At 29.5% G+C, this 25,540-nt stretch overlaps 2 protein-coding genes across 2 annotated transcripts; one reads left to right on the top strand and one right to left on the bottom strand.

The window, feature by feature from the left end:
• Nucleotides 1-13,690: 13,690 nt before the first annotated feature.
• BDCG_17083 (uncharacterized protein) lies at nucleotides 13,691-14,318 on the bottom strand (the record flags this gene model as incomplete). The annotated part of the gene is made up of 2 exons (XM_045426243.1): nucleotides 14,299-14,318; nucleotides 13,691-14,143 (listed from the first exon to the last, which is right to left on the bottom strand). Exon 2 carries the CDS (start codon nucleotides 14,114-14,116, stop codon nucleotides 13,691-13,693), a length of 426 nt encoding a protein of 141 aa, XP_045281156.1. The 5' UTR covers nucleotides 14,117-14,143; nucleotides 14,299-14,318.
• Nucleotides 14,319-16,056: 1,738 nt separating this feature from the next.
• On the top strand, nucleotides 16,057-16,284 carry BDCG_17082 (uncharacterized protein; the record flags this gene model as incomplete). Its single annotated transcript, XM_045426242.1, has 1 exon — nucleotides 16,057-16,284. The coding sequence occupies one exon, from the start codon at nucleotides 16,057-16,059 to the stop codon at nucleotides 16,282-16,284; it is 228 nt and encodes a 75-aa protein (XP_045281155.1).
• Nucleotides 16,285-25,540: the final 9,256 nt, after the last annotated feature.

Genomic DNA, 25,540 nt, shown 5'->3' with positions numbered 1-25,540 from the left:
CTTAAGTATGAAAATTGAAAAGAATGAAAGTGATATTAAGCTCTTATAATCTGTCTATATTAAATTGATATTAAATGAGTACAGAATGACAGACTTCAAAGCAGTAAGAATTTTCATAAAATTCATATTTAATCTGCAATCTAATCTTAAACTCTTTAATAAGTTTAAATATCAGTATACTGTTAGATCTCTTTAATATCTTATTATCTATACTTATTTCTGATATTTTCTTTGTAACTGCAAAGCTTGTATACTGATTAAATAAGTTAATACAAGCTTACTGAGCTGCAGTTCAAAGACTCTTTTATTATATTCACAGTACTATAGACTACTTCATTCAGTATGCTGCTGATATAAAAGATCTTAATTTTAAAGCTTATATTAATTCTGATTAAGCAGATAATATTAATAACTATAAATTTATATCAAGTCTTCTCATTCATCTAGCTGATGACTTAATCACATGAAAATTGATTAAATGAATAATTATAACTTTAAGTATTACAGAAGCTGAGTATATATTCATCAGTGAGAGTCTAAAAACTGTAATTTAACTGTATAAACTATTAATTAAGCTTGAATTTCTATTCTCTGACTTCACTGTTCTTCTGTACATTGATAATAATAATGTAATTATTATAGTGAACAGTGACAAGATCATCTGCAATGTATATTATATTAATATAAAATATTATTATATTTATAATACTGTCACATCAGATATTATTAAGATTGAATAAGTGAATACTACTGATATGACTGCAGACACTCTTACAAAGATGTTGATTTTTAAGATTTATAAAATCACTCTGATTAATATGAGAATTTAAGTACTTATAGTCTGTAAAGCTCTGTGAGTATTCTGATATATACAAGATCTAATCAGATCAATGTTTCTATACTAATTTTCTTTACTTCTTCAACTCTTATTAGTCTTCTGTGAAATCTTTGACAGAAGACACTACTATTTTATATATAATATTTCTTCTCTAGTTATAGAACTGCTCTACTGAGTTGTAAATATTTACTCAGTGAAGCAGTGATTAAGAAAAGTGTTAGATTCTCTCTCTACAGACTGACTGTCTCTGTATAAGTGAGGTGTTCACTGATTACTTAATGAATATCTATCATATATAAAAGACTGTATAATAGCTAGATCTCAATAATGAAATCAACTACTATATTATATCATCTTCATCACTTCTCTCTAATGAATATAACTTTGAAAAAGCCGATTGAAAAGCAGTTGAATAAAATATAAAACTGCTGAAATTTGAAAAACAGAGTGAGCTCTATTGAAATTTAAGTTAAGATATTTTAAATGAAATACTTAAGAATAGAGTAAATCTAATTATATCTATTCTTTTAACAAGTATTAAAGAAAATATTTCAAAGAAAAAATCTTCTAAGTATTTCAAATCTTGATAAAATGAGAATATCACTTCTAATAGAAAATAATTAATCACTATTAAAAGAGATTCAAAAAATAGATTAATATTTGATAAAAAGTTCAAAGCTATCAGAAATGAATATTTTTCAGATATTAAAGAAGTTAAAATAAACTGTTGAAATAAGTTTCTTAAAGAAGTATAATAAAAAAGTATTTAAAGTCTTTAACTATACTAAAACAAGAAGTGTAGCAAAACTTTCAACTTTAAAATATGAGTTTTAGAATGAATTATATACAGCAAATTCTTTTAAAAAAAAATATCAAGTTTTTATAAAAATTCTCTTTCAAAACTTATCAGATTCAGAAGAAGAGAATATTTCATTTCATAAATATATTAATGAAAATAACTGAGAATGATCTAAACTTATACAAGATGAACTAGAGTTAGTTATTTTCTCAAGTTTAATTAAAACTGTTGCAGATTCTGATTCAATTAATTAGTTAATTATTTAAAATACATATCTCTACTTGAAAAATGAATATTTTAAGCTTTTATTTAATCTTTTGAAAAATAAATATTATTCTAAATACTAAAGAGAAGTCACTGAAGTGATTCTTATAAAACTTAATATAAAAGCTTTAATTGCTAAGTTATATAGAGTAATATCTCTATTGAATTATCTGAGAAAGATTTTAGAAAAAATAATAGCTATTAAATTATTTTTTATAAGCCCTATTAATGATTCTCTTCTATATAATAAATAGATAAGAGATAGAAAACAATGTTTTATAATTAACACTATTCTTTCAGTTATTTATAATATTTAAATAGTAAAAAATAAAGATCTGATCTCAACTGCAGTTTTTATTAATATAAAAGAAGTATTTAATTACGTTTTAAAGTTAAAGATGATTCAAACTTTGAAGATATTAAAGTTATTAATTTCTCTAATAAAATGAGTTAATTATTTTATATTCAAAAGAATTATACAATTATTTTTTAATGAAATGAAATAAGATAAAACTGAGATAAAAATAGAAGTATTTCAAGAATTTTCAATCTTATCTATTCTATTTATAATATACACTGCATATCTATTCAAGAATAGAGAGATGAAAATAATAAGATTTTTAAGCTATATAAATGATATTAATTTGATCTACAGTTCAAAAATAATTAAAGAGAATTTAGAAATAATTGAAAAAGTAGTAAAGAAAATCTTTGTTAAAGTAGATATTAATCAAATTTAATTTAATATAAATAAAACTAAGTTAATTCACTTTTTTCTCAGATTTAATCAGACAAAATTAAGTTTAACTCTTTTAAATAAAGAGATTAAACTCAGTTTGAATGTTAAATAACTGAGAGTATGATTAAACTTCAAGTTAAATTTCAAATATTATATTTAATAAAAAACTATTAAGATAGAAAGATTACTGAATAATACAATCAGACTATTAAATACAGAAAAAGATCTATTCTTTCAAGCTATAAAATAATTATATATAGTCTATATCATCTCAGTAACTGATTATAAAGTTTAAATTTAGTGAAATAATTATAGACATTTCACTGAACTCTTTTAAAATCTGTAAAATAGAGCTTTAAGAAGAATTTTAGAAGTACTTAAATTATCTTCTACTAAAGTAATAAAAATTGAAGCTTTAATTTATTTATCTACTATCAGACTTGAGAAAGTCTGTATAAGCTATAACTGTGTCATACTTACTCACTCTCTCTAGTGAGTGCATCACAGTGTATGAAAAACCACACTGCACAGAAAATATTTTAAATATAGTAATCTTTAAAAATTAATTAATAATCATTATTACATCTATCTATAATATAAAGATTATCTATATACTCATTAGAAGATGTAGAATTCACTGTAGATTGAAATTCTATAAAATTATCTTATTATAATTAAGTAACTGTAGATTTTATAGATTTGATTCTAATTAATTAAAGATTCTTATTAAACATCTTTTTCATCTCATCTACTCTACAGATTACAATCTTGCAATTGATATTCTTAATAGTGAGAACTTCATCTACTTGCATCTGTCTATGAGAGGATTTAATAACTCAATATCTATTTACTTAATAATAATCTGTAAGTTCACTCTTATAGTGTGTATTCAATTTCATCTGAATCATGCTACTCTTGAAGATCTTATTCAACTGTCTTATTAAATCAGATGTAAGAGTATTCTTCACATCTTTTAAGATCTTGACTGCTACATTGATTTGATGACATAGTTTTGCAATTATCTCTGAGAAGATTAATTGTGAGAAGACAGTTAACAGTTAATCTGCAGATGATGAGATAAAGTGATTGCATATATTATCATCATTATTGTATATATTGAGATCTGAGGCATTATCAATGATAAGAGGTCTTAATTAATTGAGAATTATATTGTGATTAACTGAATACATTTCATGATCAGCAAAGTCAGCTCTCACAGTATCAGATTTAAATACTTGCAGTCAGATACTCTTCAGATTAGTAAGAAATTATCTGTTATTATACTGCTTATATTCATAGCAGGCAGCCTTATTAATAATATTCAACTGATGAATTCATATCTTAATTACCTCTTTCTAGCTGTTATTTAATGCTTGATTCAGTGAAACTCTTATAGTTCTTGATTTCTTTCTGTTAATTCTTCTATACAAGATGATATATAAGACTTTGAATTCTTGTGACAGAGATGTGATTTTCAATTTTAAATTACTTTTATATGCATTAACAGCTCTTTGCAACTGCTTCTCAGTGTAATTAGAAGATTTAAACAGGATTATAATTAATAATAATTATTTAAAGATGAAGAATAAAGATATTGAAAATATTTTCTATACAGTGTGATTTTCTGTACACTGTAACATACAGTATACTTACTAGAGAGAGTGAGTAAGTATGACACAGTTACTCTGAAAGTGTAAGAATAAGTGCTCGCAGGTGATTATTCAGATGTTTGCAGCTTAGTGTAATATATACTGTTAACTACTAGAAGTATTCATAGTAGAAAGATAAAATGTAGAGATCAAATGTATAATAGCATTCAAGCTGAGTTATGAATAGTATTCATGAACTTCAGTCTATATAGTTGTATGTAGCCAAGGGCTGTCAGCTCTATTAATTATATAAGAGATAGAAATAGAGATAAAGAATCTGTAAGAAGCAGAATTTCTTACATACTTCTCTCTCTCTAAGACTTCATCTGTAAAGTCTTTCACTGAGTGACTTTATAGAATCAGCTCAGCACTGCAGTGATACTCACTAAAAATTCTTCATATCTATAAAAAATCTCAGTGAGAAAAAATCTCTTATTATTATGAAGAGAAAACAGTCTGTCACTTAGTTTCTTATTCTATGAGATTCTTTATAATCTACAGATTCTTCTCTGACTATTACACAGATTTATCTCATATCTTTCATATAGAAGAGTTCTAATTGACTCTCAATCATTTTCATAAGATTCTTGTGTAATTATCACACAGATTTATCTCACAGATAAATCACTCTCTGTGAGATTATCTTTATTAAAGAGAAGTATTTATAAGTTAATCTTTCACTCATTCTTATGAATCATTGTTCTTTGACACTGTAGAATTGTGAGGAATTTTTCATTATTTCATTAACTCTATAGAATTATAGAATCAAGATATCTGTGATCTATAATTACTCTTTATAGTTATATAGAAAGATTCAGATCTGTGATTTATAATTACTTTTATTTACTAGAGTGATCTGACTGTTCTACAGAATTACTCACAGTGTAAATAAATCTCTCTAAAGTAGTATAAATATCTCAGATCTGTCTGTGAAATCTTATCTTCTTTTCTCTTTTTCTGTAACAGCTCTTATACTTATAAACTATAAGTATTTTCATTTATTCATGAAGTGTTTTTACTCAGATGACAGAGAGAGAGTATTTCTGATAATATTTATATATTAATTCAAGAACTTCTCAAGAATAAAAATTTTTTAATTTTAATATCTTTATAAATAATGTCTGATTACTGTTGAGCTTCTTATAAGCATCTCTGCAACTTCTCTAATCACTTTTTACTGACTGATAGAGTAGAGACACTGCTGCTCACAACTGTATCTTCATCTCTCTCAGTCTTATTACTGTATTCAATCTTCAGACTAGCAGCTAACTCTCTATCTCTTTCAGATCAGTCTCTGACTTTAAGCAGCATAGTTTCTCTCTTTACTGTAAGTCTTCTTATAAGTAATTTTTTACAGACTCTAGCTAACAGTTCTTATAAAGCTTCTAATATTATCAGTGTCTTCTGCAGTCTCACAGATCTATGATTATTCTTCTTCTATCTACATAATCTCTGATCAGATATATGTAAATATGTCTAGATTCTCTATTAATGATTCTCACACTGCAGTGCATTTCTGCAATCTTATTATCAATGAGAGATAAGTTCTCAGATATTCATAAAATTCAGATAATTAAGATAATACAAATACTATGAATTTATAATGAGAGCTGATCTGAGCAGATGAGCTTTCTCTCTGCATTTCAATTATATTCAGACTGAATACTTCAGTATAACTGAGAGAGTAGATACAGCTTTATAAGAGATATCTGATCATATATATAGATAGTCAGTTTTCAAGACTCTGCTACAACTGTATACACTCTGATGTTCAGCTTCTCTGAAGTCTGTGCATTTCTAACAGTCTTTATACTAAATATAATAATTATCTGTATCACAGATATAATACTCTCTGCTTCTTTAAAAAAAGAAATTGATAGTTGTGAGAGAATTGAATATCACAGATGTTGAGAATATAAGTGTGAGTTTTCTTTATTTTTTCTTTATTAATCTCTAAATTATATTCATAATTCTGTTTATTTTCTTATTTTTTAGCTTTAATAAGAATATAATTTCTTCTTCTCTTATATACACTGCAGACTATTTATCTCAGTAGAAACTTATTATCTTATAAACTAGAATTTATAAATGACAGTATTAATATCTTTATTATAATCAGATTCTTAGTGAAGATTATATCATTCTGACTTATCAGAATTTATAATATGAAAGTTATGTCTTAGCTTCTACAGATATCTTATCTATCTGAATAATTCTTAAGTGAACTTATTCATCTTATTAGAATACTCTTATCACTAAATCTTGAATCAGAGCTTATAATCTCACTTCTCTAAGTTAATAATTTCTTTAATCTGATATTCTCTTTTACTCTCTAATACTTCATAGATAGAGTAATGAGTCACAGAATTCTCTTCTAAGAATTTCTTATATTCACAGAGTAAAGAGACATGAAAAACATTATATATTTATAACTTAGATAACAGTTTCAATCTGTAGAACTGTGAACTAACTTTCTTCATAATTTTATAAGACTCTGTTTATAAGAGATTCAGCTTCTTACTAGATCTTTATATAATGATATTTTCTAAACTCAGTCAGACTCTATCATCTTTCTTAAAACTCTTTATAATGTGTTTGAAGTCATAGTATCTCTTCTGATACTCTTAAGTCTTTCTCAAGAATTTGCAGACTTTCTTCTGAATCTTCTGAATTCTCTCAGCTCATTCACAGATATTATTATACTCTATAGTATACTCTCACAAGTTCATCAAGATTATTCATGAATAAGTCTCAGTAAGTATCTCAAAGAGAGTTTTATCTATACTGATATGTTTTAAGTTATTGTATATAAACTCTGTAAATGATAATTAATACACTCAGTCATTCTGATTGTAATTGATAAAGTATTACAGATACTGTTTTAATATACTCATCAGATATTCTATCTGATCATCTGTCTGTTGATGAAAAGCTGTACTTAGATCTTATGAGATCTTCAGTATAGTTATCAGATTAGATCAGAACTCTTCTATAAAGATTGATTCTTTATCTAAAACAATGTTTATAGATAATTCATACAATCAGATTATATTACAGATAAAGATATAAGTCAAATTCTTTGACTTTAAGTTCTTATGAGTGAATATAAAGTATATTATCTTGATAAAGTAATTCACTATCATCAGCACACTGTTAAAGCAGACATTATATATGTTCTTACTTTCAGAGAGAGTTATAAGAGTATTCATTTCTAGCTGTTCTTAAGATTTTTATGAAATGAGTAGAGAAGTAAGTTCTTCATATAATTTGAATTATACTACTCACAAACTCTGATAAATAGTATAAGAATTCACTATCTTCTTTATAAGTTCTCACATCTTTAGTCAGAAGTATTTTCTTATAAGTAACTCATAAGTTCTAGTATCTGTAAAATGATCTACTAGAGAAGAGTTATAATATCTTTTAATAAGTTCTATACATAGAAACTCATTTATAAATATATAAATTCAGCTCTCTCTTTGTAAGAGATTATTTAAGTCTCTTTAACTCTTTATTTCTGCAGAATTGATCTCTGCTGTGAGCAGTTTCTGAATATACTGAGTATATTCATTCTTCAGTTATAGTTCAGACAATCTGAATAGAAGATCTTATAAAGACTTATACTCTGTTTTTTCTTACATCAGGTCTTTTACAGTACTTCTCAAAGTCTACAAACTCTTCAGATTATAGATATTCTCTTTAAGAATTCTTACAGATATTCTCAGAGTGTTAACTCTCAGTGTTGTAAAGAGTAGTTGTACAGACTTCTTCTCTCTCTTCTCTCTCTTCTTTTACAGGAAATTGAGAGACTCTTCAGTCAATCTCTTTATAACACTCAGTCTAAGCATTCTGTAAAGCTTTTCTATCTTCTCTAGTCTCTCTGTATCTGTCACTCTGATCTTCTTAATATAGTCTGATCTGTGAGAGAATTCATTCACTGAGTTCTTAGTTTTCTTGATATATTCTATCTTGAATCAGAACTTACTCAGTCTCTGAGCTTAGTAAATCTACTGTTATAAGAGTTTCTTAATTGAAGTAAACTATTATAAGCTGTTATAATCAGTTCTAACAGTAATCACTGTTACAAGGCTTTTAAAATAGTAATATCAGTGATGAAAGAATTTCACTATTATAAGAAGCTTCTAATTATAAATATTATAGTTAATCTTCACAGATTGTATCTTTTATAAGAAAAAGATTACTGAAACTCAGTTCTCATTTAACTGTAGTTATGAGACTATTTCTGAAATTGTAAAGAAGAAGACATCTGTCTTTAATCTGATTAAGAGTAAGAGATTAAAGTGAAATAGTATTACTGTATTTATAAATATCTGTTTCAATCTTACAAAAATCTCATAAGCTTCTGAGATAAGAAAGTTCTCACAGTTCTTTCTTCTTAATAATCTTTTCATTCTCTATTCATGAAATAACTTCTTCTTATTTTCATTCTTCAGCATGTCTGTAAGAATCAAGAAGATTCTCATAAATATAAAGATAAACTGTCTATAGAAATTCACAAAGCTCAGAAAGATCTGAATCTTATAAATACTAGTTAACTCTGATTATAATAGAATAGTCTTAATTTATAAAGATTTCATCTGAATATCATCTGTGATAATTATATATTCTAGGAAATTAATCTGATAGATACTGAAGTTGCACTTCATAAGCTTAATATATAGTTCTATCTTATCTAAGATCTTTAACACACTTTATATATGCTCAGTATGTTCTTCCTTCTTTATAAAGTACACTATCATATTATTCAGATATATTATCATAAAGATATTCAGATATACATGAAGTGTTTTATTAATAAAAGACTGAAATGCTGCAGAGATATTAGTCAGATCAAAAGATATTACTAGATATTTAAACAATTTCAGTGCAGTTTTAAAGACAGTCTTTTATTCATTCTCAGACTGTATTTACAGTTATGTATATATATTAATCACATTCAGTTGTATAAATATAACAGCTTCTGTAAGACAGTTGATTACATTTTTAATCAGAGATAGAAAGTAGCAGCTCTTTATTATCTTAAAGTTCAGATTATAGTAGTCTATATATAATCTAAGATCTTCATTCTTCTTCTTCATAAACATCACAGAGACTCTCACAGAGGCCTGTAAAGATCAGATAAAGTTATTCTTCAGATTCTTCTTTATATAGATTTATAAGATCTCTGTCTTGTAGTAAAAGAGCTTATAAATTGATTCTCAGAAGAGTTTCTACTCTTCTATTAAATTTATTATCAGATTCTTCTTATAGTGAGAAGAAAGCTCAGCTATCTTTACTGAGCTGAATATCTCTGTAAGATCTCAGTATTTCTCTGATATCTGAAGCTCAGTTTTCATAACCGTGAGATTCTCTGATACTTATAAAGTTATTATATAGATGAGCTTATCTTCTCTAATTAACTCTATAGTATTAACTGATTCTATCTTTATAAGTGAGTCTGTCAACATTAATCATGTGGTTCGGAAGAACGTACGACCGTCGGATAATAACGCGGCCGCTTCCGAACTACTAGCGTACGCGTATGAGTGTAAAGGGGCCATAGCGGCTGCTAATTAATTTAGTGTATAATATTACAATATATAAGAAGCTGGTGTACACCTGTAATCATACACTGACTTAAGCAATCTTTGAATCACATCTGATAGCATGTCTAAAAATCAGTGAGAAGTGCAGACTTCTTCAGAATGTGATAATTCTGTCTATGAAGTGATTTGTAGTTATCATATCAGTGTGATTCTAGAATGTCTTAAAAGATAGTATATAAAGAGCAGTGAGTGAAAGAGCATCTGATTGATACTACTTTGCTTATTGAGGAAAAACTTCACATTCAGACAAATGCCATGTATATAAATGAATGAGATGTGAGAAAAGAAAGAGAAGCAGTGAACCAGATTCAAAGAAGTTTACTTCCTACTCAAAAGAAGAATAAAAAGAGAGGAATGATTATCACCGGAGTTATACAATGATAACAGAAATTATATAACAATATAGTAATAGAATAATACAGTGATATAACAATAGACATTGTATAATTAATGAGAAATCACTGAAATGAATATCTTTTCTAGCTGATATGAACAACACTCTTCTCTGCTATCTGAATCAGAAGATATGTAGAACCTCTCACAGAATTTACTCAAAGCAGTAAGAAAAGTAGTCAAGACTATCAAACTGAAATCAAAGCTCTGTATATATATGAGAATTCTAAATAAGATTGAGGCCTTGCATACACAGTGACAGACTGAGATGAAAGTCAAACAACAATTGACATTTACTGTGAATCAAGCATTTACTATAAAGAGCTTCACTGATGCAATCATCATTATTAATAAGAATAGAGAAAATCAGATCTTAGACTTACAGCAGAAGATTGAATATTTATACAGATAGATGACTACACTGAATCTGAAGATCTTATCACAATTATTTATAATCTCTTCAGAAGTGTATATATTATCAGAGATCACTGTGCAGAATAAGAATCTGAGTATAAAATATATCAAGTCAGAAGATCTGCTGAAGTCATTAAACTTTAATAATAACTGAAAAAATAATACTGCAATCAGCTAGCTAAGTCAGATATGATTATATTATCAGATTGAATATGAACTCACAGACAGATAGTCAATGAAATTCTAACAAGTCTTAAAATCTACTGTGTTTCTACATAGAAAAGTGAAGTCATTATAAATAACTAATGAAAAGATGAATCTCACAGACTCAGAGTAATATTCATTCTTATAAATATGAAATGAGTTTTTTAAATGAATCTTGCACAACTTTGAGAAAGTGAATATATAAGATAAGTGTTATAAACACTTCACTAAGTGTAGATAAGTGAGTAATCTTACATTATACTTTACATACTTCAGCTTATACTATCTTACATTGAATAAAGAGCTTTCAACATTTTTTTATTTACAGATCTTCATTCATGATCTTATATCTGAGTTAAGAGTGAAATGAAAATGCTTAACCTCATAATCAGATATAATGAAAGAAGTATACAATATTCTCATTATATAAGAACAAGTGAGTCAAATATAATAGAAAATACTGTAATCAAGTATATCTCAGCAGAGAATGAATAATCAGACTTCTATAACACAAGTTATACATCTGAATATAATGAATCTAGATCTGAATGTTATCACTAAAGTATTAAATTCTCTGAAAAAGAGATTCTCTGAGTGAAAATCTTGATATTATGAGCATCAAGCTTGCTTCAACTGCAGACATCAAAATCATAATATAAAAGATTATACTCAGTGTACACAGTTAAGAGAAGTAAGAAAGTTAAAAAACTAGCAGAATCAGTGAGCTCAGAGACACTTACTGATATTCTATAAAAAGTTTTTAAAGTGAAAGAGATGCTCATGTTAGATAACTCTCTGAATTCTGTGAATATAAAGAAGAAGCAGACTTCTGAATAAGATATAAGTGAGAATGATAAAGTGAACACTTATCTCAATATCTTAAGACTTAAAATGTTAATGTATAGAGAGCACTTGAATAAGAATTGAGAGATGACTGTAAAAGTGTTAGTGAATACAGACACTTCTATATAATATATTGATAATTATATAATCTGAAGATTGAAAGAGATTCACTGAGTGAAGAATCTCTGATGTATAAGATTATCTGATAACTAATATTTAATATTATCTGCAAGAGTAAGAGTTCTCTTGTACTTTGAAGAATAATCTTACTATATTTAAGCATGAGAGCTGCAGAACATGAAATACAATCTTATTCTCAGACTTAATTAATTTCAAAGATTCAATTCACAGATTCAATGATGTACATGCTATATACAGTTGACTGATAGAAAGAAAACAGTTCATACAATTCTATTAACTGATATAAGAAGAATATTTCACATCTCTGATATAGAAGAATTAAATCTGCTTATATATTAATAAGTAAAGAGAACAATTCATAAGACCTCATCTGAAAGCATTCTGTATGTCATACAGAACCTGAAAGTGAAGAAAATCAAGATAAAAGATATGCAGAAGAATAAGCATATAAAGAAGCTTCTGAAGAAGTATGAAAAGATCTTCTGAACAGATCTTTCACTGAAATTACTGCTGAAATGAGGATTTATACATGAGATTGATATGAGGAATGCAAAACCAGTCAATTAGAATATATATTCTTTATCACAAATGTATCTTGAAGAATAGAAGTATCAGATCACATATCTTCTAGAACATGATCTTATATAATTCTTATCAAGTATATAAGGCTTTTCAGTTCTATTCATAAAAAAGATGAGTGAGAAGTGACAGATGTGTATTGATTATCAAGTACTTAATAAGCTTATAATCAAGAATGAATATTCACTGTTATAAATTCAACAATAGTTGAATACAGTTGAAAATGTCTGATATCTATCAAAGATTAATCTTCTCTCAGAATACTGACAGATCTGTGTAGATGAACTGTCAGTTCTGTGAACTACATTTAATATATAATAAGAGAAGTTTGAATTTCTGATAATACTATTCAGTCTGATAAATATATCTGTCATCTTTTAAATAATGATGAATACAATTCTTTATAAACAGAATGAAATCTTATATCTTGTATATCTTGATAACATTCTAGTCTTTTCAAACTCATATAATAAACATCTGAAGTATCTTGATGAAGTGCTTATAACTCTGACAGAGTATAAGCTCTATATCAAATTAATTAAATATGTGTTTAAAATGAAAGAGTTGAAGTTCATAGAACATGTAGTGAGTGATGACTGTATACATCTCATTCTGAAGAAATTGAATGTCATAGTGAATTGACTGTGACTGAGAAATGTATATCATATACAACAGTTTCTTAAGTTGATCTCATACTACTGCAGATTTATTAAGAATTTCACATAAATATCTGTATCACTCTCAGATCTCTTAAGAGAAATGAATACAAATCTGTGAAAGAAGAAGTTTCATTCAATTATCTGAAATACTGTATATAAAGAGGTTTTTCTCACACTGAGAGAATATGTAACAATATCTTCAGTGCTTATTTAATCAGATTGTAATAAATCTTTCTACATTGAGACAGATGCATTTGAATGAGCTATTAGAGATACTCTTCTACAGATGAATAAGAATGACAAGCTGCACCTGATGATGTATAATGATAGAAAACTATTAAGTGTTAAGCTCAATTACTCAGTGCATGAAAAGAAATTACTAGCAATTAAGCATATACTGATATTATGAGATAGATATATTGACAACAGATATATAACAATGATGATCATAAATCATGAAAGTCTTATCTATCTATAATTAATGATAAAATCTTTCAAATGCTTAGCATGTTGAATCTCAGAGTTTCAAGTATATAATCTTCATATTAAATACTGAAAGAAATCAGATACTGTGCATTAACAACCGCTCCACCACGAACTCGCTCGATTTTTCGAATAAGAACCCGCCGATAGATCCATCGAAAAGCCCTCGATCATACGAGCATTTTGACCCCATCGCCGACCGCATACCCCGTGTGGTGGTGGAGTTATCCAGCCAAACATGAACCGGACGTTGTTCGAAGCTCCTGTGTGGGATTATCCCCCGTTCTCCCCTACCACACCACAACCCCGGGCCAGAGTGCCATACAAATTGTAAGGTGAAGTGACCTAGCCATATGCACCAATCTTCTCGATTTTGGAAGACCCCCGACCTGTAGTTGTGGAGATATCCGAGGAGCGACCTCCGCGAAAACCCTGTCCATCTTTGATGTTCCAAAACACCAACGCCAAGTCTCACCCTCGTACCGCCCTTCTCAATCTGGCCCATCCCCAGCAGAAAAATACAAAAAGATACCTCGGCGATAATATCAAGCACATAATCAACAGACTCTTCTGAAGTGCAACCTCCACGGTCCGCCGCCAGTGTATCTAGACTTCAACACCAAGTCTCACCCCTGTACTACCCCTCTCAATCTGGCCCATCCCCAGCAGAACAATACAAAAAGATACCTCGGCAACAGTATTCAATACATAACCAGTGGACAACAAGTCAACAGCACACCAACAACTATAAAATCAGTATACCCCAAGGTCTGACTGAGCCTTTGATCCCTGCACAGTGAGATATATTAAATCTAGTTTTAATACCTCAATATTCAATAGATTCTGCAAGGGATTGAGAACAGCAACACTAGGTTTCTATTGAATTTGAGAATTAACTCTATATTGATATAATCATTGACAAAGTCTTCTATTTTGAGATATAAATAACCAGTTCCTCTACATCCCGCTGGCAATATTTATATTATCATATAGAAACAGACTTATATTCTCTATAATATCAAGACCCTGAAGAGGGAAAGTCTTGGTAGGGGGTATACAGTAGTGCATATCTTAGCAGTTTCTATCTCATTCTTCTGCAGCAGTTAATGCAAAAAAAAAAAGATCTTAGAAATAGTTTTTTACTTCTCTTGAAAAAGTAAGGTGTTTTTCTCTGAGTTTTACACAATATTCTTACAAAGAATTAAAAACAGAGTTGTTTTCTGTCATAATTTCATATTCTTTTAAGTAAGAATTACTTTTTCAGTGGCTGAAGAGCTTTCATTAATACTTAATTCTTTTTTACACTCTTTATTAACTGATTTGAGTTGCACACTTGTTGTGTGAGGAGAATTGGATGATTTAGAATAAAATTGAATAGTTTTAATCAATTTCTCTGCAAAAAATTGATTTATTTTTTGTCAGTTTTTCTCTCAAAAACTGTCATATCATCTGATTTATTATCAATTGATATCATACTTTTCCTCACTGTATCCCAAGAAAGAGATTGTAAAGATTTTATTGATTTATCTTAAAAATCAATTTTAGTTTATTAGATTCTCTTCAAAAATCTAACCTAGTTACTGAACTAGTGTGAAAAAAATCAGGTGTTTTATACACAAAAGTCTTTTATTCTTCTTTTGAAACAGTCTGACCAACTTTTCAATTGAAAACAGACTTAGAAATATCTCAATTGAAACAGTCTGACCAACTTTTCATTGAGTGAAAACAATGAGTTCAAAAATACACTCAGTTGATGTGGAAAAAGATGCTTTCTCAAATGCTATTCCTGAGATTGAAATTCTGAAGAGAAGAAAGAAAGAAGAAATAGAGAAACAACAAGTTCTTGAAATACAGAAACTTGAAAAAGCAAGCAAGATTCTTGGAAAGCAGTGTCTGAGTGAGATGAATGAAGAAGTTCTGTTAATTCTTCATGCTCAGGCCAGACAACTACAGGAGATGATCAAGTTCAAACTTGGAATCTCAAACACAGTTCAAAAAACCTTGAAAATTCCTAGTACAATCACTGACTCTTCATCTTACTCTTCTTCTTCCTTTCTTCCTACTTCTTCTTCTTCTTTGAATCAGAAGAAAACATATGCTCAAGCAGCTGAATCTGCTGTCTCTAAACCTGCTGTCTCAAAACCTGCTCAAAATCCTGAGAAAACTGAGAAGAATACTGCTCATGCCTCTATTCATAGAAAAGTGGAAAAGAAAATGCAAAAAGAGAAAAACTTCCAAATCTCTAGAAATAGAAGACTCATTCTCAAAGTCTCAAACCAGGACATTCTGCAAAGAAACAAGCTAAACTCAAATCTCATTTTCAGAATCAGAAATGAAATTAATCAGTAGTTCTTTTCTCAGTTGATGACTGATATTGAAGTTCAAAAACCAGTTATAGCTTCAATTGAGCCATCATTCTTTGGAAACTCTATTATTCTGACTACAATGCCTGAATTCAGTGCTGAATTCCTTATTCAGAATGAGAATCTCTGGAAGTCAGCAGTAGAATCATTGCTAAACACAACAATTCTATCTGAAAGAGATGAAAAGTGGGGCAAATTCATTCTTCATGATATTCCAGTTGAAATTTTTGACTGTGAAGAAGGAATGCTACTTCTCAAAAATGAATTAGAAGAATACAACTCCATTCAACTGAGAAAGGAGCCTGTATGACTAAATTCAATTGAGTTCAGACAAAGCAGGAGAAATGCCTCTGTTCTAGTATATACAAAAACACTTGAACAGTCAAAGATCTCTGAAGTAAGAGTAGCAGGTTTGAAAATGAGAGTTCATGAATACAAAGACTCAAGAATGAATCTCAAAGCTCAAACACAGTGTTCAAACTTTCAAAGATATGGACACTTTGCAATCTCATGTTTTAGAGACTCAAAATGTGCATTCTGTGCCAGAGATCACAAAACTAGTGAGCATAAATGTGAAACATGCTCAAAAAGAGGTGAAATTTGTCAACATACTCTGCTTAAGTGCTCTAATTGCAAAGAAAAACATGCATCTAGCTCAAAAGAATGTATGTTTGCTCCTAGAACTCAAAAGAACTGAAGAAAAGATGAAGCTCAAAGTCAATCTAGAACTGAAGAGAAGAGTCAAGCCAGTAAACTCACAACTGCAAGCTCAAAAAGAAGAAACTCTCAATTATCTAAGTCTTCAAACTCCAATTCTCCAGCAAAATGTAAACAGAATTTGAATTCTCAAACTCCTGTTAAGATTAGAGAATTGAGAAATGACTCTGGTGATAAACTAGATATAATGCAAGCAGTTGAGATTCCTACTTTTCGGAACAGTTATAATCTACTATCTGATGATAGTGATTAGATTCTTCTCTACTCTCTTTTAGTATGAATATACAACAAAAACAACAAAAAAAGTTTAAAAACTCTTCAAAAATCACATTTATTCAAAATAATGTGGATAGAAACTCAAATTGCATTTATTCTTGTCTTCAAATTGCATTTGAACAAAAAGTTGATTTTGTACTGCTTCAGGAGCCGAATTTTGATGCTGAGCAAAAATATGTCATTTCTCATTCAAGCTACTACTGCTTTTTACCTCAAAAGTCTGAGATAAAGTCAAGAGTAGTGATCTATGAAAGAAAGAGATCAAGATATCAATTTAATCTAAGATTTGATATCATGTCTGACCCTGATATTCTGGTGGGTGATATTATAGATAAAGAAGATGAGTTTGATACTATACAGCTCATAAATATCTATAATGAAAAGTCATTGAAGGAAAATAACAATACCTGGACAATTGATAGAGGATTTCTGAACATAACTCCATCAAAAAACTCTATAATTGCAGGAGATTTCAATGCACATCATCCCTGGTGGAATTCAGAATGCAAGAGAGCAGTGAGAGCTGATAATCTGATTGAATGGACCTTTGAGCATTCAATAGATTTGGTTAATAAGTCTGATCAACAAACATTCTTTAGAAAAGGCATGAAACAGAAGTCTATTATAGATCTAACATTCATGTCACAAAATCTAATGGAAAGAAGACTTGTAAACTGGTTTATTGATTCAAATGAGACATCAGGATCAGGTCATGAGATTATTCAATTTGATATTGAACTGAGTGAAAAACAAATGAGTGAAAATCCTCTTCTCTCTAATCAGTATAACTTTGAAAAAGCTGATTGGAAAGCAGTTGAAGAAAGCATAAAACTGTTAAAATCTGAAAGAAAGAATGAGCTATATTGAAATTCTGGTCAAGATATCTCAAATGAAATGCTTGAGAATAGAGTGAAGCTTATTACATCTATCATTCTAACAAGTGTTAGAGATAATATTTCAAAAAGAAAATCTTCTGAGTATTCAAAACCTTGGTGGAATGAGAATATCTCATCTAAAAGAAAAGAATTAGCTACTGCTAGAAGAGATTGGAAGAATGATGTAATATCTAATGAAGAGTTCAAAACTGTCAGAAATGAATATTTTTCAGATATTAAAAGAGCTAAAACAGACTGCTGGAATAAATTTCTTGAAGAAGCACAAGGGAAGGAAGTTTTTAAAGCTTTTAACTATACTAAAACAAGAAGTGTAGCAAAACTTCCAGCTCTAGAATATGAGTCTCAGAATGAATCATATACAGCAAACTCTTTTGAGGAAAAATGTCAAGCTTTCATGAGAATTCTCTTTCAGAACTCACCAGATTCAGATTCAGATTCAGAGGAAGAGAATATATCACTTCTCAACTACATTGATGAAAATGACTGGGAATGGCCTGATCTTACACAAGATGAATTAGAGTCAGCTATCTTCTCAAGTTCTGTTAAAACTGCTGCAGGTCCTGATTCAATTAATCACTTGATTATTCAAAATACATATTCCTACTTAAAGAATGAATATTTTGAGCTCTTTTTCAATCTCTTGAAAAATGGATATCATCCTGAATGCTGGAGAGAAGCCACTGGAGTGATTCTTGTAAAACCTAATAGAAAAACTTCAATTTCTAAGTCATATAGAGTAATATCTCTATTGAACTGTTTAGGAAAGGTTTTAGAAAAGATAATAGCTACTTGACTATCTTTTATAAGCTCTATAGATGATTCTCTTTTATTCAGTGAACAAATGGGAGGTAGAAAACAGTGTTCTGCAATTGACACTGTTCTCTCAGTTGTTCATGATATTCAAATAGCAAAGCATGAGGGTCTGGTCTCAACTGCAGTTTTTATTGATATAAAAGAAGTGTTTGATCATGTTTCAAAGTCAAAGTTAATTCAGACATTGAAGATATTAAAACTGCCACTTTCCCTAATAAAATGGGTTAACTGTTTCATGTCTAAAAGAATTATACAACTCTTCTTTGATGGAATGAAACAAGACAAGACTGAGATAAAAATAGAAGTACCACAGGGGTCTCCAATCTCACCCATTTTATTTGCAATATACACTGCATATCTATTCAAAAATAGAAATATGAGAATAGTGCGATCTCCGAGTTATGTGAATGATATTGGTCTTGTCTACAGCTCAAAAACTATCAAAGAGAATTTGAAAGTAATTGAAGAAGCTGCAAAGGAAATCTTTGTTAGAGCAGATATCAATCAAATTCAATTTGATATGGATAAAACTGAGTTAATTCATTTCTTTCCTAGATTCAATGAGAAAGAACTATCTCTAACTCTTTTAAATAGAGAGATTAAACCCAGTGTAAATGTCAAATGGTTAGGAGTATGATTAAACTCCAAGTTGAATTTTAAATATCACATTCAACAAAGAACTGTCAAGGCAGAAAGACTATTGAACAACATAATCAGACTATCAAATACAGAGAGGGGTCTATTCTTCCAGGCTATGAGACAGTTATATATAGCCTGTATTACATCAGTAGCTGATTATGGAGTTCAAGTTTGGTGGAATAATCAAGAGAATTTCACTGAACTCTTTCAAAGTCTGCAAAACAGAGCCTTGAGAAGAATTCTGAGAGCATTTAAATCATCTCCTATTAAAGCAATGAAAATTGAAGCTTCAATTCCTCCTCCTACTATTAGATTTGAAAAGGCCTGTATGAACTATGCTCTGAGAGTTGTAAAGATGAGCTCAAATCATATAATCAGAGAAAGAGTCTCTTCTTCATTTCCATCAATTAACTCTGGAAATGAACTGGATTGGAATAGATTTCTTGATTGGAATGAAAATAATTCTTCAAAGAAAATGCCTTCTCAACTGTACAGACTATGCTCTCTGATTAAAAATCAATTTTCTTCTTTAAATGTTGAAAAAGTTGATCATGAGAAGTTATCTCCCTGGAGAAAAAAGCTTGAATCTCTTATAGACTTACAAATAAGTGAACTATCAAAAGAGAAAGAATATGAACAGTATTTGAAGAGAATTTCTACAATCAATATAAAAGACTCTATTCTGATTTATTCAGATGGCTCAAAAAATGAGAACTTGAATAGATTGGGCGCAGGCATTGCTTATACTGAAGATAATATTAATTTTATCTCAGATTTCTGGAATCTAGGCTCTGAATGTGAAGTCTTTGATGCTGAACTATTTGCAATAGTGAAAGCTTTCAAACTCATTGAAATAAAATCTCATAAAAGAGGAAATTGTTTGAAAGAGGCATGGATATTCTCTGATAGTCAAGCTGCTTTAAAAAGACTTAGAAATAGTCAGATTCATAATGGTCAAATGAATCTTGAACTGATCTTAAACTCTGTTTTAAAAATTCAAGAGAGAAGAACATCAAAGCTGAGAATTCATCTGCACTGAGTTCCTGCTCATATGAATATTCATGGCAATGAATTGGCTGATTCAGCTGCAAAAAAGGGTGCAGAATTAAGCAGATCTATTCAAAAAATTGTGTCCTGGTCTTTTATAAAGAGAAAAATAAAAGAATCTTGTTTAAACAAGTGGAATGAAAGCTGGCAGAAACAAAAGAAGAGTATACAGTATTCAAGATTTGAAACAAAACCCAAGTGGAAATCTTGTTCAATTAAATGTAAAAAGAAAATATTCTCATCTATAATACAGCTGAAACTAGGACATGGCTATTTCAAATCTTATATACAAAGATTTGATGATAGATTTGACTCAATAGAATGCTCATTCTGCAATACAAATGAGAATCCTGAGCATATTATAATGCACTGTGCATTATACAATAGTCTCAGAGCCAGATTGAAAGAGAAGTATGATCTAAATCAATTAAATATGAGATTCTTATTCTCAACTGAGACAGGAATTAAATACTTAATAGACTTTCTATCAGAAACTCAAGCAGCTACAAGAAAATGGCTAAATTCAGAATTATCTGAATATGAAGAGGAGGAAATCAATCAGATATAGTCTGTTAAAACAGCTATACACTCTCTTTTAAGAATTTGTTTTGTTATAGTCTCTCTTTACTTTTTCTTTTTCTGTATCTTTTCCTTTCAATTTCTTTCTATCTATCTATTTAATGTGTCTATCTTTGAGACTGTGTTCTTCCTCTCTTTTCTTTTGTCATGATATTGTCAAATGGTTTCAAAGTATCAAAAGATGTTAAAACACTGCAATTTGTAAACAGTTTTTGTATTCTGGGCTGGAATTTTCTGATTTTGCATATCTGAAATTGATGAATGTACAATAGTTAACTTTACAGACATAGAAAAAACCCTGAGAACTAAAGTTCTCAGGTAGATGTCATAGTCTCTGACTGCATACATCTATAATTGAAGAATAATAATAATAATAATAATCAGATACTGTGATATCTGATGTAATCAGTCACAGATCTGATTTCATAAGTGAGAGTTCTACAAATCAGATATAAGAGATGTTCACATTAAACACACTGAGAAGATATAAGAAATCAGAATGAGTGAACATTATAATCTCTTACTTAAAGAATGATAAGATATCAGATAATAAGTGTCTTATAAAAGTAGTAGAAGAGATACTTCTGAACTTCAAGCTGAGAAAATTGAAAAATAATGTTATACTGTACTATAATCTAGAATACACAGAAGCTCTCTATCTAGAATCTTTATTTAGATATAACTTGATGACTCATATGCACAAGGAATTCAGCCACTTAGAAAGCTCTGAACTTATGAGTGTACTTGAATCAAGAGTATACTGATCAAGCATGACTGAGAACATTCAGATGTATGCTCATGAGTGTCTGAATTACCAGGTTATGAAAGAATCTAAGAAAGAATTAGAACATGAGAAAGCACAATATCAGATGAAGTGTATAACATAACTGTTTAAACAATGAGAGATGAATCTCATAGATATATTATCATAAATGTCAAATGAAAATTAATGAATAATCACTGCTATTAATTACACTACTGACTGACCAGTCATAAAAGCAGTTTCAGAGATAATAGAGAAGATGATAGTGAAGTTTCTATATGATAAGATCTATATTAACTATGAAATACTGTGTAAGATTCTAACTGATAACAGTGTGAACCTCATGAGAGAAGCAGTGAGGCATTTTGTGAGCCAGTTACAGACAAGATATTGTAGAACAACATCATATCATTTATGAATGAATGAAAAGATGAAACACTTGAATGAAATTCTGAACAACATACTGATAAAATATCTAGTGAGCAAGCCTATGAGACTATGAGATGAATATCTCAGACAGATGCTATTAGTCATATGAATTCAACAGCATGCAGTCTTCAAGTGTTCATCATTCTACCTGTTGTATGAATTGCATCCGCGCATCTCAGAGAATGCTTTGAAAAAGATGAGGAAGGAAACAGCAGTTGCAAATGCAACAGTTACAGATGCAGCAGAAACAGCAGTTACAGATGCAGCAGTAGCAGTTGCAGACATAACAGTCACAGATGCTGAATCAAGATTGAAAGAGATCAGTCACATACATGTAAAAGCTAATAAGTTACTCCTGAACTGAGCAATTCAATTGAAAAGAATATGAGACTCACTTGTTAAGAAATCAAGTCTCAAGATGAGAATGTGAGTTCTCATACATAATGAGAGTTCTGAGAAGTTTCAACCTAGATGATTTGAGTCATATAAAATACTCAAATCACATTCTCTGAGAATATATGTATTGAAAGAATCAGAGAGACAGATCTTATATAACTTAATCAATGATTCATGACTTATGAAAGCAAAGATGCAAGATCTAAGTGAATTATAATTATTCACAGCACTATCATCAGCATTGAAAAAGAAGAGACTTATAATTGAAAAGTCTCATGAAGTAAGAGAAATCATAGATGCTTATGAATCAGATAATCTCACTTATTTCAATCTTTTCATAATTATAAGAAAAGAATGAAAAGCAATGAAGAAATCAGATAAATATCACACTTTAATAAGTGATGAGACTGTAGCTGATTATATGATAACATATTACAGACAGTGAACACAACACAGTAAAGAGTGATCTCAGAGTAACAGACTTATATATAAGTCAGATTACAGAAGAAAAAGAAATTCAGAGTTGAATTCAACTGTTTACATTAGTTCAATCACAGAGATCACAGAGAATGAACTATCTGAAATATTCACAGATGTATGAGACCAAGTTATCTCAATCTCTGAGAATGCTCAGAGATCAGATAAGATTAGTTTTAATGAGCTGTTTACTATAGTGATCTGAGCAGGTGAAGAGAGATAGTATAATGTATAAGACAGAATTACAAAAGATGAAAGCTGCTGAATCTAGTCATCAAACACTGTATTATATAGAGATCACATAAGAGTAGTGACTAGCAGATAAAGAAAAAGTATAAGAAAAGAAAAAAGATAATAGATTAATTATCAACTGTAAGAGTCAGCTGTAAAAGACAAATGTTATTATACACATCTTATTCATTTTCATATATCACATGTTTAATCTATTTCCAATGCCATGTCATCTGAAAAACATCAAAAATAAAGAAAATCTCAAAACTCAAGATCTGCAAGAGATTTGAGAGCTGCAAGCTACTCTTATAATAATATTATACATGTCTCTGATTCCTCTACCACTCTGCATACAATATTAATATCATTTATCACAATATTGACTGAAATGTCAATATAGAAATGCGCATGTGTACATGTAGAGAAATTGAAGAAGAGCACAGAAACTGCAGAATCAGAAGTCAGAGCAGAGAGAATGAAGATGAAAGAAATAGAAGAAGAAGAAGATACAGAACTAGATAAATAATAGTGAGAGTCATCTGAGACTGAATACTTACAACTCAGTGTGTGCACAATCTTCTCTGCAGAGAAGAAAGAGAAAGTAATGAGAGAAGCTTAAGAGTAAGAGAGAGTAGTCTCAGTGATATTATCATCTTTGATGAGAATGATCTCTGATATCAGAGCAACTAAGAATCATTGTTAGTGTATGAAAATTACAAAAGCAGGAATAATAATTACTGAATGAACACTCACTGATCTTAGAATTGTACACATAATTACAACATGCATGAGGCTTCTCAGAAAGAGAGAGAGAAACATGAGAGAATGCAGGAAGCAGAATACAGTGTGTGAACAGCTCATTTTCATGATAACATCTCAGACAAGATGTACAAGCCTCACATCTGTGAATGTAAAAGAGTATGACATTCATATTCCTGTTTCTGAAAACACAGATATCTGTTGTCTGCATCATGAAGTCAGATGACAGATGCTAGAGAATAGACTGATACAGATCTATTATTCTGAAGAAATTCATTGAAGTGAATGTCTCTGTGATGTTGAACTTTATAGTTATAAAAAGCTTCTTGATGTCTGTGAACACTATGACTTCATACACAGTAAAACCCATAATGATTTCCTTTAAGAACAGAAAAATCAGTATCAGATTGAAAAGATGAAAAGAAAAAGACTTACAATTTCAACACTGTTAAGAAGAGAAGTGATTCTCTGATATAAATAAATAATTATCTCATCATAAATATTTAAAATGAATATAATAATCAGTGTCTGTAACTGAGCTTCAGATAGTTGTATTATATACAGTCTTTATACAATAAATTGTTCTGAGAGTTGATAAGAAGAGTGAGAGTATACATGCTGAGAAACATGATTCATTAAGTCTATACAACATCTTCTTGAAACAGAGAGAGCTGATAATGAAAGCAGAGACAGTAAAATCAGAGATCACAGAAACAGAGATAGCAGAAGCAGAAGAATCAGACACAGAGACAGATGTAGAAGATTAAGAGAGAGCAGCAGAGAAAGAAACAGAGAGAGCAGAGACAGATATGAGAGACTCAGTTACATATGATATGAGTAATTTCTTTATTATTATATTCTTCAAGTTCTCAATCAATGATTCAATATTGAGTTCACTATTATCAGTGAATACAGATCTGTCAATATATGAGAATTCTATATAAATAAAAACAACATATCAGCATCTGTGTTCATGCAAAATTATGTTAGAAAAACATAATCAGAAACTCACTGAGAAGGAAATAACTGAGAATGTATAAGAAGATAGAGAAGATATATCATTCATGATAATATATTCTGATAATTGTTAGAAGATAAATAAGTTCTGATCACATTTCACAACACATTACACTTACTGCTAACAAACTGCCTGATATGAGCACTATAATAACACTTGTTATGAAAACAGAGAGTCATTGTTAGAAACACATATGATATGATAGATAAACAGATAGAAAGAGTTAAATAGAAGAAGAGATATTATTATTATTATTATTATTCTTCCATTATACTCATATGCAAGCGGAGCTTATGATGAGTCCTTGCGTGATGTTAAATACAGGCCAAGTGTTGGTTATACAGGAGGAAATACAGGTGTTGAGACCACGCCAAGATAACAAGAACATAGGAAATACAAAGGAGTGACAATTAAATACATGCGATAATAACTTCCCAGCCCAGGAACATAGAGCGATTTTATTGAAGCGATTTGTACACCTCTGTATTTATTAGGAACCTGAGATGCTTGAGTTCCGGATTTAATG

The sequence above is a fragment of the Blastomyces dermatitidis genome (genome assembly GCF_000003525.1).
Source record: "Blastomyces dermatitidis ER-3 genomic scaffold supercont1.5, whole genome shotgun sequence".
Taxonomy (NCBI): Eukaryota; Fungi; Ascomycota; class Eurotiomycetes; order Onygenales; family Ajellomycetaceae; genus Blastomyces; species Blastomyces dermatitidis.
The sequence above is the reverse complement of the archived record's forward strand: the minus strand, read 5'-3'. Positions and strand labels throughout refer to the sequence as shown.